General features: G+C 41.1%; 1 protein-coding gene across 2 annotated transcripts in view; it reads left to right on the plus strand.

The window, feature by feature from the left end:
* The first annotated feature begins 942 nt into the window (after window positions 1-942).
* The window catches only part of dlgap3 (discs, large (Drosophila) homolog-associated protein 3), a 38,180-nt gene continuing 21,242 nt past the window's right edge, over window positions 943-17,880 (plus strand). Inside the window, exon 1 of one of the 2 annotated variants that reach the window (XM_046059703.1) lies at window positions 943-1,158. Coding sequence is in view for 1 of the 2 variants with exons in the window: in XM_046059702.1 (XP_045915658.1) it covers window positions 9,116-9,140 (25 nt within the window). In the remaining variant the exon portion in view is untranslated. Of the gene's footprint in view, window positions 1,159-9,005; window positions 9,141-17,880 lie in introns of those variants that run through there. The other variant, XM_046059702.1, reaches the window with a different exon arrangement.

A 17,880-nucleotide genomic window follows, 5' to 3' on the forward strand; every position in this document is an offset into this window, starting at 1 on the left:
GAGGAGAGAGCATGTCTGAACCTTTTTCCATGTAGCTGTTGGTATAAGTCAAGGTAGATAAAGCAATAGAAACAGCAGATCAACAGAGTTGTGAGAAGTCTTCAAGGTGAGAGTTTCTGCTGCACAAGCGGTGCACCTTGCTCAAAATACATCATGTAATACACCCAGGCTGGAAGTCAGTGGGGTAACTCATGATGTGATAAGCCTAAGTTAGGCTTTCCGCATCTGAATGGTTGCAATGGTTCAAGAGGGTCTGTGTGATTTTGATGGTGAATTTTGTCACCTGTCCATATCCAGGTGCAGTGGTCCCATTCTTCCCACAAAATTGTTATGATGACGAACAAGTGGCTATCCAGGTTTTTTGTGTCGACCACATACTTTATTTTCATGAGACAAGTGTCTCATGTAAAGTTCTTGCTTTTTGATGATCTGACACCAAAATGGCTTGTTTGTTGCATCTAAAAAATGAGAAGGTGTCACGGTGAGTGGTGGTAGAGAAGGTTGGAGGACCCAAATGCAGGACCCAAAGCAGAGGTGGTACAGTTCAAAGGAGATTTATTCCAACAAACAAAAAGCGAGCACACTTACAATGAGTGGCTGAGTCCAGGTAATCCAAATCATAGAGGTACAACTAAGCTCTGATCCGACAGAGAAATCAAAAAACAGGTGAAAACCAAAATCCAAGGAACAGGCAGGACGAGACAGAGAGATCTACAACCACAGACAGACAGAGCGTCAACATGCTACAAGCTAAAATGACAGGGCAGGGAAGGAATGGAAACACCAAACATTTAAACACAGGGACTAACGAGCATGGCGGAAGCAACACTGGTGACTGGGATCAGGTTAACGAGGCAGAGAGACAGAAGGGGAAAACAGAGAGACTGGAATGCAGGCGGATACTGGAGGTGAGCAGACACAAGTACTGAACATCAGAGTAATATAAATAAACTAATACGAGCGGACGGATCACAAATAAACTAACACCAACAAGGAACACAGACCGAAGCCGGGATAAAAGAGAACACAGATAGACATGGGCAAAACACAGACGTACGCAGTCCAGGAGTGAACACTAAGACGTGAATAAGAACGCAGGACATAACTAGGATATGAGACAAGACAGATACTACTGAAGACAAGGAACGAGAGAAACAGGTAAACAGAAAGACACATGAAACAATGGCAAAAACTCAGAAACTCACAGGGAAATACTACAAGTCACAACAGAAGGTGTATTTAAATACCTTATTGTCTCCATTTATCCAGCCATTTGCAGGAATGACACCTGTATACAGTAGAAATACCACTCTCTGTTCACTATTGTGTTCCTCTTGTAGATTGGAACAGGCCAATGAGAAGGTAAGCTCTCTCTCAATACTAAAAGAAAAGCTCAAGGATCATGTTGAGAATATTTCTTAAGGGGCTTTGTTGGTGTAACAAGGAAAAGTAAGACAGGTCTAGCTTAGAGTAATTTAGCTGACCCTATAAGTGTTTTCTGACCTTCTAGCTGTAGGTATTTCTCACATGTAACTGTCCTTGCCAGGGAGACAACAATAGACTGATTAGTTAGAGACAGTAGCTCAGGCGTCAGGCTAGCAAATATCAGTGTTCTCTGGGAATCTCACAAGGTTGAGTCTTACAAGAATGTTTACAAGAACTCACTGGCTCCACAGACTAGAGTACAACTCATGGATAGTGATAGATTCCAATATGATGAAGCATTGGAGTCTAAACATCAGATAGATTTGTTGTTGTTTGTCTAAAGATGACCTAATAGGGAAACCTACGGGCACTAGGGGAAGACAGAAAATTTGGTGTTGGCATTTGATATGTTTACATGTTGTATGCTGGCACTGTATCTCCTCGGCCGGGCTCAATAAACCATGCTATGTTTTTTCTGTACATGCTTGATGGCCTTTGTTGAAGTGGCCACAGCCTTAAAATAAGCACAGTCAAATGTGTCTGAAGAAGCAAATCCGCTGTGTGATGAGCTTGAACTAAATGACTATCTTACTGTAATTCTTGCCAGGGTTGGGATGCCTGAATACAAAGTACGACATGAAAGGCTGGGAGCCCCGTCTCTCACACGGCACACATCAAAGAGCAGACAGCCGAATGACACCAAGCTTTCCTCTGATCCTCAAGGAGTCAAGAATGGGAACGAGTGGTTGACAGAGCTCCTTAAAACGCTCCGTCTCCCCACCCGAGCGATTCTCCTGCCTCTTCTCTCCCTCTCTCACTCCCTCTTCTCATTCTCAGCTTTTGTGATGTTATCTTTCATTTCATTGACTCCAGATTCAATTTTTTTCCCCCTCATCAAAGCTGGCTGAAAAGTTAAAGGCCGTTAAGGGTTAGTATCGATGTGATGACCCAAATTGTTTCACTTACATGGCGCCCTTGAAACTTAGTCAGGTCACACCGCAGATGCCTGCACACATAGAAGAGTATATTGGGGGGGGGGGACACACACTTTGCCGGTCAGACTGAGTTAAAGCCGCTGTGTTTGTGTGTGTGAATATGTCAGATTGTCTAGGTAGCGTTAATGTGTTGTAGATTTCTGTCTGATTGTGATTAATTAGATGATGAGTGTGCGCTGACAAGCTGCTTATTCTGATTAGAGAGATCAGCTTCCTGTGAGAAGCAGAACTAACGAGGCTCATGAACCTTGATACCAAGCTTTCTTAACACATCTGCGCCTTGTCTGTTCTGTCCTCCCACCGCTTTAGATTTCTGTCACCCTCCCAGCTTCAAAAGGCAGTAGCCATCCGCTTCCTACCATGTAAAGATACCCTTTTTAGATATGTTTTAAACAGTTGTTAATCTTGTTTTAATCAGCTGAGATACTCACATAAGAAATGTTTGTTGCTTCCTGTTTGTGGCCCGATTCCACTTGCTTTCAGTCAGGTCAGCTAATGATGACGATTTTTCTGTCTGCTGTTTGGTGTTGGGGAGGTACTGTTTAATGGGTTTATCTGAGCTCTTTCAGTGAAAACTGGATGGAAGTTGATGAATGCAGAGTTTGTGAGCCGGAGAACAAAAGCAATTTGTTGAAAGAAGCTAAAAAGCCCCATAGACTTGAGTATTAACTACAAAGAGTTAGGTTGTAACTTTCCGGAGGTTTGTCAGCATTAGTGACCACACCACATTTAATTTATTGTAAATATAAAAAGTATTTATAGTGCAGCTTTAAAGCAACAGAAGAGAATTTAAATTTATAGAATATGTGGTGCTCCGTTACAGCTTCTTTATAAAACTATTAAACCATGTGAGGCAATGCTATTATTGTGCACCACTTTACTGTGCTAAACAGCACCTCTAATCTACTCTAAAATCACTGTAAAGTACAGTGAGAGTGGTTTATTGGTTAAAAGAGAAGGTCTGTATCAATACAAGATGTGAGAAAAATATTTCCTTCCACCCTTGAAAAGCTCTGACATCACTTAGCATTACCTTAAAATTTGGCTCTATAAACTAAACAGTGCTCTGCAGAATTACTTGTATGTGTTCAAACACTTATGAGTTGCTCCATATACCACCTTATTAAAATGAAATTGCTTTGTGGCTCTGGGATTCTACAGTGGGAATACATGAATCACAAGTGGATGAAATATTGACAGAATTATACAGTGATTGGTAACATACAGTACATTTGAAACGTGCTAATGTGTCTTTTTTCAGTACAAGTAAAAAGATATATGCTTGGGGGAATTTTCCCCTGCACGGATCTGCATCCTACCTCATCTGACTTGTATAATCCCCCTTCCCTCCCTGCCTACTTTCTTCGACCAAATGGCAGGTGTCCAGCTTGTTTTCCAGCCAAGGATGTGAAGAAAATTAAAAAGGCGGCTAAGCTACAAACAATCAAAAATCAATTGCATTACAGTTGGACAGTAATTCATACTGAACATTCAGAAGCATTACTCTGTCCTTGTAGTGGGCTTCTGCAAAGTTCTTACCTTTCGATTTTTTTGTGACATCTTTGGTTGCCAGCGCTCAGTGCACCGATGCATAGAATAGATTATTATCTGCAAAGAAAATATAGCAGCATTCCTTATTAAAAAAAAAGAAATGCTCTGCAGCACACAGGCAGGCTCCTCTGCAAATGTGCAAGTTTGAGTTAAGGTGGATTTAACCTCCCTGTTTACTGAATATAGCTTCTCCCTCCATGTGGGAAGACTTTCTATCCTGTAGCTGTGTAGCTCATCTGTTTCCCACAGATGGCTTGTCAGTCATTCAGTCTCACCAGAGATCCAAAATTCCTCAGAAAGTTTTGCTAAGCGTGTCCCTCTGAGTCACCCAAACTCTCTGTGTTTCTCTCCGATTATGGAGGGCTCATGGCTGTCTTTTATTGTCTCCATTGATGGGTGATGGACAGACCGTACTCGCTCGCTCGCTCCGTGACACATGCAAACACAAACACACACATACACATATGCAAATTTGCAGGTCTGTGAAACTGTGCAACATTAGAAGAGTGATAAGTCCCCTAGCACACAACACGGCTCAGGCAGAGATAAAAAAAAAGACACAGTTGGTGCAGAGAGAGATGGATGGAGCACAAAACTATGCACTCACACACTCACTGCAATTTTACTGTTGGAACCACACTAATCATGGGTACATTGTATTCCATTACTGTGAGGCAGACAGGTAATCATGTGGCTGTTTCCATGAGTTCTCTCCTCATTAACACTCATTTGCGTTTTCCTCTCCACTCCTGATCCTGATTATCTGTGGATCTGAAGCTGGCTCTGCAAGAACAGGGACCTCATTTATCAAGTGAGCATGCAGCTAAATTCTACATTAATACACTTAGTATTTATCAATTCAATTTTTTTAATTCTAAAAGAGGCATCCACTGCATTCAAATCTGTGACCCCTTGACCTTGCAAGCTGATATCATTTAATGCAGGAAAGACTCATTTCAATGGACCTCCACTGATCACCTTTGGAGAAGCTTTATCAAGTCGAGCCTGAGTTTGGAAACATTAAATGTTTCACAGGAATCCTGTTACGATGTGGAGTTTGAATAACATGGGCATTTACCAGTGGGGAGTTTTGAAACTTGAACTGTAATTAAGTCAGGATTTCTCTACTTCTGTATAAGAACATCTCTATCTCGACTACCCACCCAAAAACAAAATGAGCTTTCTTGTATTATATAGTCAGTGTAACCCATAGTAAAACCCACCGCTTTCCTCAATCTTTTCTTTGACAATTTTATTAGTTCTGCAGACTCATTTTGATTGTCTGACAATTTTATCTCACTAACATTTTATTGAACCAGCAGCTTTCATTGCTATAAAAATCCATTAACAGTAGGGAGACACCGTCGTTCCTTTCACTCCTGCATTCAAATCTTTCTGTTCTACTCCATTGAATTGATTGGAAATCCAACGTACATACCACCTGTAAATTTCACCTGTGTGTGTAAAGATTTCTGGATTCCTGCTCTGGCAAATGCCTCCTTTCAGCATGCAGTCCTGCCGATTATGTCAGTGTGACAGCAAGTGGAAAGGTTTCCACAATCAGGCATTTTTAAGGACATCTCAGCAGTGGAATTTGTATTGGTTTCAACAATGGCGTGATAAATGAGGGCTGGTATCAGCGCTGATTAATGAAGTCTTCATTATCTCCTGTTTTCCCCTCTTCCTTTCATTCTCGCTCTCGTGTGGTCTCATTGTTTTGCCTGGTTAGATTGCGCCGATTTTGTACTTCATAATGAGATGGGAAACAATAGCAGAGTACTTTTTCACTTCTCCTCCTTAGCGATACTTGTTCTTTTGTCTGCATCCTCAATGAATGACTCCTGAATGTCACTTTTTTTTAATCTATCTTCCTCATTTTCTGCAAGCAATTTTCATTGATTCTAACTATGAATGGGGACTGGAATGAATGAGAAGACCTTTCCATTTATAACACTGCTGAATTTTCACCGTGTTGAATTTGTAGGCGACTATAAACCAAAACACCAGTTTATAAAATTCAAATGCTTGTGTGTGTGTATGTGTGAAGCGGATTTTAAATGACAAGACTAAATGTCAGATATTGCCAGTGTTGGTGACTAAATGTCTCTTTGAAGGAACAGCGATTGTAATGCTACATGGCAGTCTGCATATCCTATTAGATAGTATCTATTACAGAAATGAAATTACCCTCAGTTAATTTGATTTGGATAATATTAGGCTAATAGAAGAGTGTGGTGCTCTGTGCTGAATATGAATTGAGTGAACAGAATTATACATTCATATAGCACACAGCTGCAACCTCTGGATGTGAGATGAGCTGGATTTCAAGGTTTCTTTTTTCTTCCTTTGCTATTATTCCTTCATTTACTCTCTCTCTCTTCCTTTCCTTTCTCTGACACACACTTGACACAAAAGAGTACAGTAATAACGGGAGCCAGCAATGGTGCAGCGATGACAAATTCAACACTAAGTGAAATAGATTACTTTTGTTTGGCATTGCAGCACATAAGGGTTCAGTAATGGAATTACATGCATCGCTCATCTCCACCAAAAGAAGAAAAGAAAATCAAAGTAATGCGTGAATGTTTTTAAGGCTTGTAGATAAAAAATAGGGCAGTTTTGGTGACAGTCATACGCAGTGTTCTCCATGTGTTATTGTGCCTGTGGAGACTGTTGTATCTGTTTACAAACAGCTGAGACAAAATAATATGTGCTCGCCTCAAGAGCTGTTTTTGAATATTCTGTCAAGTCTGAAGTTATTGAGGGCAGTTAAGCCAAACACACTGGAAGTTAAAGTTAGTTGTTAATCTTTCAGCTCTTTGCTGACCATTAAGACATTTGTCCTGTCAATGCATGTCCCTGCTCTGATGGCATCGTGGTGTCACAGATGCAAACAGCCGGGACTGAGATTGCTTTGTGTGTAGGGATGGCAGAGCGAGACGGCGTTCATTGGAGGAGTGGTGGCCCGAGAGGGAACATAAGCTTGTATCCTGGAGTTTAGGTAGATGGGTGCAGACCCAGCAGTCACTCTGGATGCAAGCATTAGTGACTTGAATTTGATACGGAAGGACACGGGGCCAGCGGAGGTCGTTGAGTACTGGAGTGAAATGAGTCCTTTTGGGCTGATCAAAAACCAGACGTGCTGCTGCGTTCTGAACCATTTGGAGGGGTTTCACCTCACAAGCTGGAAGACACGCTAGGAGAGCATTGCACTATTTGACTTATGGACATGCTCCCAACAGGATGAACTGTAATTCCTTTGGTGACCCCAGAGCTTCCATCTTTTAATCTTTCAGCGCCATCATCAAGATAAAATGTGTTTTCCAAAACTTTGCCTCAACTTTCGCTGAAACACGACTTCAATTCCAATTCAATTCAGTTTTATTTATCGTCATCTGATAATGCGCTGCATTGGCCAATCACATACATGCAAGTGCACAGTCCTGGTAGATTACTTTGTAACATGAACACTGTATTTCTACTATTAACCTTGCAACGGTTGTGACGACAGATAAAATAATTGCCGCCATGATAACTTTCCAGATTTGTAAAATCCTGTGTTTTCCCATCTCATGAGCCTTTAAGTGCATTAACCTGTTACTTCACACGGACTTCCTGGATTGATCAATGTCTGAATGCTCTCTTAGCCTTGTTTATTGTTCAGGGATTTTACCAGGAGAAACCGTAAGACTTAAATAGTTTGCTTTCATGTGTCAAGTCAAGCCTTTAGGGAGTCAAATGTCACAATAGTCAATATCCAAATCAAGTGTCACATACTCAAGTACAGCTCCACTCTCGCCTCACATCAGGCTTTTATTGCATCGAGATGTGAACCCAAGGCTGGAACGTGCATCTCAGCACTGATTTGGGGAGTTTCTGTAAGGGAAAATAGCTCAATGTTAAACTTAAGTGGATCACTTTAATCAGAAAAATACCTGGGAAAGCTACTGCATCCCTGGAGAGCTTTTATGCTCACTTCTTAGCCTCTCTGTGGCCAGTGGATAAGTGTGCCAATGCATGTGTTTGTTTGATGAGTTCTGGTGGTGGTGGCTGGATGAGGGTAAGTTAGTGATACAAGCACATCCAGCGGGAGAAGGTCGTACACGCACACCACCAAGAACACGGTTTTCACTGCCTGTCACTTTTCAGCTATAGCACAGCTGTGTCCCTATTGCCAGGAGTGACAGAACACCTCGCAGCACGACACAGCTTTTATCTTTATGTGTGTAAATGTAGGTTGCTGTGTGTGTGTGTTTTTGTACCTGTGTGTGTGCATGTGTAAAATCCATAAATCCATCTAGCTATTGATTTATGCATGTGGCACAGCGGACACTGAGCATAGGCTAAATTATGTAAACATTTACAGTTTAGCCATGATTACTGTTAAACTATTTATTTTGCACCTTAATGAGATTAAGTGTTATTAAGCTTCCTCCATCTGTTCGATCTTAGAGTCCACAGACTGTACGCTGCACTTTTAGCACTGATATTAGTTTGCTCATATAGGGAGTTGCAGGGAAGAGAGGAGAGGGAGATTGGAAGTGTGAGGTCATAATAAAAAGAAGAAAATATGAAGAAAGGAAAGGCCCACGTCAGTATTGGCTTTGCCCTCAAAGCTACTGTACATGACAATCCTACATCAAAGCGCCTGCTTAAGCAACCACACACATTTAAACATGCAATATGCAAATGCACATATATATTTTGCATGTATACTTCATTTGCATTTCAAACATGCTTACATTTGTATTTTTAAACATTTTCAACTAAACACACACTAATAAGTTCTAATCTTGCTGCATTGCTGACCTGACTGCAGCCTCGGAAGATAAGCTGAGGCTGATCACAATTACTGATCCCAGTAGACAACTCCCTCTCTCTCTCTCTCTCTCTCTCTCTCTCTCTCTCTCTCTCTCTCTCTCTCTCTCGTGGTGTATGAACACCCATGTGAAAATTATGCAAAGATGTTCTACATGTAGTAACCTAGTTCACCAAGTAACCTAGCAACACTAGAGTCAGCTGGTTAGAAGTGTGCGTGCGTGTGTCCATCCTCCTGCCTGTCTGCCTGTCTGTGATTTGCATCTGTGGACACAGCTGCAGCCAGCCATGTATCTGCAGCATTTGGAGGAGTTTGAAGTGACTGCATGATGAGAATACATCTACAAACTGGTAAAGTTGTGAATTCCTAGAGCGATCCGTCTCACTGCATGATGTTAGTTCGTAAGTTACTTCTTTTTCTGATTACGTCTTTGCTCTTAAGTACATCTTGCTGTGATTTTTCCTTCCCTGTGATTACCTGTCAGTCACACGCCCAGAACTTGATCAGTATTTAGGTTTCTCTAAGTGGTCTTTTTTGTTATTTTTTTTAAAGAAAGAAAAAAGTTTGAAGATTGCTGACCAATCAATCTCACTAGAAAGTCAATTTTGAAGCTTTTCAAATTTCCATTTTTCAGAACACTTTATCCTTATTAGTGTTGGCAATGTTGAGGCAAAGAATGTCACTTGGCAGATAAAGAAGTGTGTGTGTGTGTGTGTGTGTGTGTGTGTGCGAACGTCTGAGCCCGGTGGAGACTTTCACCTGGATACACACATTAACCGATGGGTTTAACGGGTAGAGAATTATTTTTGAGGGTCCCAACGAGGATAGAGGAAGAAATGTGTGTGTGTGTGTGTGTGTGTGTTGGGGGGGGGGAGTGGCTAGGCGTTGAGAACAGCAAATAAGACAGCATTCTGGCATAAATGCGAATGAAAGTTTATTCTTCACCTTGGAAACAGCAGTTGGCCTGACAATCATCCAAACAAAAGAGAAACGCAGAAATGCATCACTGCTTATATAACAGAGGATTTTTACCCAGGAAAGTCCTACCCAAATTAAAATACACACAAAGCACCCAATATTTAAAGTTACAATCATTAAGATTTCACTTTGGAAGTTTGAGGTGTGCAGCCTGTCGCATGTAACTCCTCCTTCTTGTTCCATTACTCTCTTGCAGTTTTTTTGCCCATAAAAACGTCATAGATCAGCTGAAAAATAGATGGGTTTAAAAACAAAGTCAGAGGCAATTGGCACTTTAAGGCAACCAAAACTTAATGAGAGAGGGAAAACACATTGAGCTGCTGTTTGGTGTGTGTGTGTCTGTGTGTTTGCGTGTGTGTCATGATTCTCATCTGAACTGTGGTTTTCTGCATCTACTTTTGATTTTCTGTCAGGAGAGATTGTAATGCAACACAACATGAGTGACAAGAGAGAAGAAGCGAGAGGGAAAGAGAGTTATGCATTGACATGGTAAGAGCTGAGGAGAAAAGGTGCGGATGAAGGAAGAGAGAGGTGCAAAGAGGGAGTAAGAAGGGCACCAAAAAGGAGAGGAGGAAAGGTGAGAAGAGGGGAGAGAGGACCAGGAAAGAAGAAGGAGGGAGCTTCTGGGCGTGTTCAAAATGTAGAGTATTGGGAAATAAGAGCACGAGTACTACAGCATATGTGACCTTGTGTCAGTCTGTGTGTGTTTGGAAGGAGGAGTGCTCTCCTGCTGAAAGTAAGGCCTAAAATCTAATGTCTGACTGAATGAGCCCGTTACGCTGTTCTCTCATTGCGTTTGATCTTCGTCTACCACCATCTAATATCCTCGGCACTGTCCTCTCATGTTATCCAAGGTAGAGAGGGAAATGCAGGCCAATTACAAGCGAGCAGCACTCTACTAAGTGGTGTTGGTATTTTCCTTTGTATGAAGTCACAGCCTTCTCAGGCTGTTTTCACTGGAATAAACATACACCTTTGCATGTTTTTTCATCATCTTCACCAAATCAACTAATGAATGTTAGCTGTAGCATGTCTAAACTAGCTATGAATTTTAATACATTTATGAGAATACCCAATTATGAATTTTAATATTCAGACAATATTAATCTCTCGTTTCGCGGGGCACCACAGGAGTTGTTATTAACCTAGAGTCTCCGGACCTCTAGGTAGCTTTTAATAATTATACAATTATTCACCAGTGATCAGTTAGTTAATAATTGCTCAATTATCTTAAATCAATCAGTCAGTCTCATATCTAAAGGGTAAATTCTCTTAGCAGGGACGTAGAAATAGGCAACACACAATTCTTTGGTTACAGTTAATTTATTAACTAACTAAGGTGATATAAAAAGGTGGTTAAATACATCAGGGAAAAATACGGCAGAGGAGACTAATGAAAGTAAGCTATGAGTTTAGGAGTTAAAAAGACAATATTAACACTATGGGACATCCCTAACCACAGAATGTTTTGTTTGGTCTTACTGCTTGTCGGCGGCCTGCTTTGGCCTGTTGCACGGGTCCCACGCTAGCTGCCCGATCCTGGCTTTTGCTAGGGGATTCTCCAAGGTTCTCCGTGTCTGAAGAAAACCTCAAGGGTTGGCCGTCCTCCGTCTGGCAATTCGGCTGTTTTCAGGTGTCCTTCGTTGCCGCTGGCAAGACCACGTGACTGGGTCTGACCTCGGTGAAGTTGGCTCGATAAAAAAGCTTAAAAGGGAACTTGGTCGTTCCTGAATTAGACCAGTGTAACTTAACGGACTGATAACTTTTAACAAAACAAAAGAAAGAAAACAAAACAAGTAAAGTTGCGAGGGAAAAATTGATGTCGCAGCACTTCGCATGTGTAGCTTCAAGCGAAACAAAGACTTTGTTGCACTGGTTGAATTCTTAGGCGTTGCCGGGAGGGGCACGCCGGACGCGTGCCAAAGCATCCAGAGAGCAGAGCGGAGAGCGGAAGGGAAGAGGCCGGATGACGTTGTGTGTCGCTCTTTTGTTGTCTGGGGCGTGGTTCCCCAGAGGGCAGTTCTTCGTTCCCGAGGGACTGACTTTCTAAACTTTTAATGTCTATAAAAGAAAAAGAAAATCTATTTGCGCGTATTATAATCAAATATTTTCCACAATCAAACCTCAGTGGTCAAACAGTTGTACCGTTCTAAGTTTAAGCATTTGGTAACAGGAAAACACTTGTCAAATTATTGGTCATGATAAATGAGTGACATTTATACATTAACGTCATTTCCGATGATGGTATGTAATACTTATTTCGTCCACTTGGGGGAGCTCAGGTTACATAAGGAAAGCTTAGATTAATCCAAAAACAATCTTTCCTTAGGAACTGGGGAATTTAGTTATTTGGCCTTAAATTCAAGCTGGCAACTAACAGCGTATAATATGACATTTATCATCATTTCTAAAGGAATTGTGTGAGAAAGTATTGTGAACAAGCATTGGTTACACATAAAATGAATGTGTCCTTAATCTTGCTGAAAATTGAAACACTGCAAAAGTTACTTATGTAGATTCTTTTTAGCAATAATATCAACAACAGATGGCCACAACATGCAAACAGAACTACTCATATAGAGGCAAACGTAATCAAGTAAGATTATTTAATTAGACAGTTAATGCTTTGAGTCTTTGGAGACTGCAGTCTTTGTTTACATAAAGTTCAGGGCTGTCCGTGGTGACCTGGATTTTGTTACACCTAGGCGTGAAGGGGTATCCCTTTGATGAGGTAATGAAACACGGAGCAAGGTCAGTTGCCACGGTTACATGTGTGTGTGGGGGGCAGTTTAGGGTTTCCTGCGACCCTCCAAGGAGAGTTCCGATAGGCTGTTTGTAATCTCTGGTTAGTTTCTTTGTCATTTTAACAATTCAGGCACCGAGAGGCTTATCTCGACTGTTGCCAAAGGTGGCCAGTTTTACGATCAACTGCTCAGGAATAGCACTTAGGGAAAGTGACCTCTCCACCCCCCTTCTGTTGGGGTCTCTTCAGCCGTCTGTAGAGGGTTGATAATTAACCCCCTCTCCTTCTCTCAGGGAGAGTGGAATAGTTTTGAGTAGTTCAAATTTATTTAATATAAAATGCACAAATCCACACCCTTGTCCACTACATAGCTGAAAGTAGGCTGTTTTAAAGAAAAAGGAATACATTTTGGTATGATTCCATTATATATATTGGGGGCTGCAAGGCAAGAGAATAGATTTAAAAAATAATTGCCATTTGAGGAAATGTAACTCCCCAAAACTCTAATCAATCATTAACCATTCAATTTGCTTCTTCTTGCTATACTTGGTCAAACAGGATTATCTCTCTCTGCATCTCTATGATTATGTATTTCTTTTTTTGAAATGGTGTACCAATTTACATGGAGCACAAACAAAACTGTGTGGAGCTAGCTTAAAGTGGTAGTCAGTAATAATCCACTGAACCTTTAAGTCCTAACAGATGTACATTTGACCTGACAAAATACTGAGAACCTAAATTTTGATGACAGCAGTGGTCCTTTGGTAAAATGGTAACTATAAAATTACCTATGTTTACCCTCTCCTGAAAAGCAAGCTGTTGTGCACTAAATAATAACTATTCTGTCTGCAAAGACTGCAAGAAACAAGCAAGAAGAGGGTATGTGATTTGGTGTAGTACAAAATGTTTGATGCTGGTATTGGAAAATGCTGCACATACAGTCTCCAATAAACAGTCAACGTCAGTTTCTTTTATCAGGTTATGTGGGGAAAAAAGTAGTGAATTCAGTTTTGAAACTACCTTAGAAGGTATTATAATGTCTTAAATTTGATTTACAAAGGTGCTGCCATAGTAATGTTAATTACAAATGTCAGGAGATGTTATGCATCTAGATACATTATAACTAAATGTTGAATTGTTGCTACATTAGATTGTTCCACAAATTGAACTTGAATTAAAAAAAAATCCTGCTGGACAGTCATTTCTGCTAACATGAAATAATGGGAGAAGGGAGTTTGTGCAAGAGAATATGGGAAGGATGGGAGATGGAAAACAGGGCAAGAGGAGAGGAGGAGACTAGGAGAGAAAAATAGAGGAATTGCCCTCTAGGCAGTCTTCAATTTTGCCCTTAAGATGGGAGCATATTTCCCCTGTGCTGTGGCCATCAACTCTCTCTCTCACACACACATTGTGTGTGATTTAAAACTCTCATACTCTGTCTGCTTCTCACTCTGCCAATTTTATGCTGGTCCTTCTTGCTGCATTTCTGCTACGTTTTCCTCCTCTCTCACACTTTGCTTGCTCTACTCCTCCTCATCAGGCATCTCAAGCTACTGTCAATTGTCAGCCACCTTCATCAACATATATTTTTATGTCCAGAGTGCCCAGTCTGCAATTACATCTTCATCCCAAAATAGATATGAAAGCATGTACCAGGCCTTGCATTTTTAAATAACTTTAAAAGCCATTATCTTTTCTTCTTTTCTTCATATTTCATAGCCATTTATTCCACATTGGCCTTCCTCTCCATATGCAGAGAGCTGACGAGCGTCATATTTTACAGGCGGGTCTGAAACATTCTATCTTTCCCGTCATCCTTGATTCTTTCTGGGTCATGATGTGTTAGCTACAGCAGTCACCCGGGTGTCAGAGGTGTGTGTGTGTGTGTGTGTGTGTGTGGTGTGTGTGTGCATGTGAGAAAAGGCAGCGGAAAAAATTAAAATAGATCATTCATGGCTAAAATCTGAGAAGAGCAAATCAGTCTTTCTGCCACTTTCCCAGCATGTGTGTCTCTCTGGCTGGCAAAGAAGTTGCAGAAATCCACGCCAACACACAGCTGAGCCAGTACTCTATTATTTCCGTTCCCATTTTTATACACTTTACTATTGTCTGTCCCACTCTCCATTATGGGTGTGCAGCGTGCTAGTGGTTAATAGCTTATTTGAAGTCTACTGTACTGGCACATATGGACAGATACCAGACTAATGAAAACTTCCCCATTGTTTGACTACAATCCTATAAGGGCTCTGTGCAGTTCACCTTCTCATATTCTCAAATGGGTTGACATATCTGCCCCTGACCATGCTGTAGCTTCATTCATTGTATCTGCATTCATACACAGCCAGTATTCAGACACACAATACTAACTTCCTTGCAGCTTTAGCCCATTTCAATAAAAGCCAAGACTGTGGCTGTTTTGTCCAAATGATTGTCTGCTATTGTCTTCCATTCTGGTAGCAAAATAAAACCCTATTTAAAGTAATAATTCATGATATTTGTGTATATTAAAGGAATAGTTTGACCATTTCTTTTCTTGCTGAGAGTAAGATGAGAAGATCAATACCACCCTCATGTCTTTACGCTAAACCTGAGGCTACCGCTAGCAGCTAGTTAGAACAAAGGCCAGAGTTTACGGGGGTTATATGCATGCCAGGATTATTTCTGGGTGGGAACAGTATCCTGGGGTCTCCACTGGCTACCTGTCAATCTTACGCAGACGACCAGACTCTAGTAAGTTAACACATAACCCTCCATAAAACCACAGAGCCAGGTTAACCCTTTTCCCCTATTTCCAGTCTTTATACTAAGCTAATCTAACTGGCTGCTGGCTGTATAGCTTCATATTTACCTCACAGGCATGAGAGTGGTGTCGATCTTCTTATCTAACTCTGGGCAAGAAAGCAAATACGCATAGTTCCCAAAATGTTGAACTATTCCTTGAAAGCCAATTTAGCATTGTCTTATAGTTATGACTTAACATATTCATGAGATGTTTAAATCAAGTGTTTATTCTCTGGAAGTTAGGATTAGGGTTATCTTTTACCATCAGCAGGTTCCTTCTTGTTTCACAAGCACTGGTTTCTCAACAGCTGTGCAGCAATCAGCTGACTAGTCATGTCCAATCGTATACACGCAGGTCTATACATAACGTGGCCATTATAATTTGAAAATTCTCACTGTTACTCTGCTGATACGCTCATGTCAATGCTGTCTGCCACAGCTCCATCCACATCCCCATCCTCCTCTTTATGTGCTCTATTTTTGGTATTGTGATATTAGAATTAACAGTTGTCTGTTTTTTAGATTTCCAGCCAAATTGTTGTTGCCGTAGGGATTCATTGAGAGCTGCCCTCAAAGAGCAGTGCCTTTCCTGCTAACTCTGACTATACAACTATCTGCTTGAAATGGTCACTTCTTTGACGTTGGAGTCTCTAAAAAATTGTTATCACTGAAACTTACATTTGATTGCTTCGGCCTGGAAACAGTGGAGGATTTGGATGCAAGTTTTTATTTTGCAAAAAAATAATAATGTTCTTAAAATGGGATTTTCACTAAGCTAATAAAATGCCAGTGGGCATGAGGTCCTTCTGTCCACCAGTCTCCACCAAATCTGTGAGCTATCCTTCCTCCTGATAGGCAAGTACATTTCCTTTAAGTGAGGAGAAATATATCAAAAGACATGTATCATTTCTGGTATTTCAGCTGCTGAATTTACAGTGAAACACCCTTTGACCCAAAACTCACAGAGATGGCAGCGAGCAGGCAGACTCAGCTGTAAGCAAAGTGGGTCAGAGCAGCTGGCATGATCACATGAATATTTAAAATGAAACAGCTCCAGACTGAAGCCTCTGCAACAATCACGTTGATGCCAAGCAGTGTTAAACAATGACAGCGTGTTGTACAGCTCCAACTCCCCATTGAGCAGCTACTGAACATTTCTGCCTACACAGAGTGGAGCAGGGAAGTTGTCCAAAGAGGAATGGAAATATAGAGATAAACCAAAAGATGGAGTGGAGTACAAAAGGGAGGGCAGTAGGTGGGGTCAATTCAAATACTGGCTAAACATCCCTAAATCCCTAGATCCCTAAAAAAAACATAGAGGGGAAGTAGTGGAAGAGGAGAGAGAACAAATGAAGCACCTATTGTTTGGTTTAAAAATGTGTGTACATAACACTACAATACCTTAATGATCTAACAAGAAATGAAGAAGCGAGAAAACTGATGGGTGACAGATACAACCCCAATTTCAATGAAGTTAGGATGTTGTGTAAAACGTAAATACAAACAGAATACAATGATTTGCAAATCCTTTTCAACCTATGTTCAATTGAATACACCACAAAGACAAGATATTTAATGTTCAAACTGATAAACTTTATTGTTTTTTGCAAATACTCACTCACTTTGAATTTGATGCCTGCAACACGTTCCAAAAAAGATGGGACAGGGGCATGTTTACCACTGTGTTACATCACGTTTCCTTTTAACAACACTCAATAAGAGTTTGGGAACTGAGGACACTAATGGTTGTCTTTCCCATTCTTGCTTGATGTACAGCTTCAGTTGCTCAACAGTCCAGGGTCACTGTTGTGGAATTTGGCGCTTCATAATGCGCCACACATTTTCCATGGGAGACAGGTCTGGACTGCAGGCAGGCCAGTCTAGTACCAGCACTCTTTTACTACGAAGCCACGCTGTTATAACACATGCAGAATGTGGCTTGGCATTGTCTTGCTGAAATAAACAGGGACATCCCTGAAAAAGACATTGTTTGGATGGCAGCATAATTGCTCCAAAACCTGGGGCCTCATTTATAAAACTTTGCGTAGGATTTGCGTCAGAAGTGGCGTACGGATGAAACATAGGACTTGCGTACGCACAGAAATATTCGGATTTATAAAACCGTGCGCACGCACATCCTACGCATTTTTCCCTTAATAAATCACAATCAATTCTAAATGTAGCGCAGCTTTTGCGGCTTCATGTCACGCCCATAGTTGCCCATAAATAGTCCGTGAAACGCCCACAAGTTAATATTCATCGATTGCGAAATCATGGCAAACACAGAGAGGAAATCAAAAAAAACGTAACTTCACTCAATGTGAAGTAGAAGTTATCGTTGGCGAGGTGGAAAAGAGGAGAAAAATGTTGTTTGGAGGGCACAGTGTGGGCATTACTAATGCCAAAAAGGCACTTGAGTGGCAAAAGGTTGCAGACGCCGTAAATGCTGTAGCCTCACAACCTCGGACTGTGGCTGAAATAAAAAAGAAATGGTCGGACATCAAAGTCGAGGCAAAAAAGCGTCTAGCGCTCCATCAGGACGGCTCGAGGAAGTCGGAACCGGCTCATAAGCCACTCGTCCTCATTTG

Source organism: Micropterus dolomieu, linkage group LG09 (assembly GCF_021292245.1).
Source record: "Micropterus dolomieu isolate WLL.071019.BEF.003 ecotype Adirondacks linkage group LG09, ASM2129224v1, whole genome shotgun sequence".
Taxonomy (NCBI): Eukaryota; Metazoa; Chordata; class Actinopteri; order Centrarchiformes; family Centrarchidae; genus Micropterus; species Micropterus dolomieu.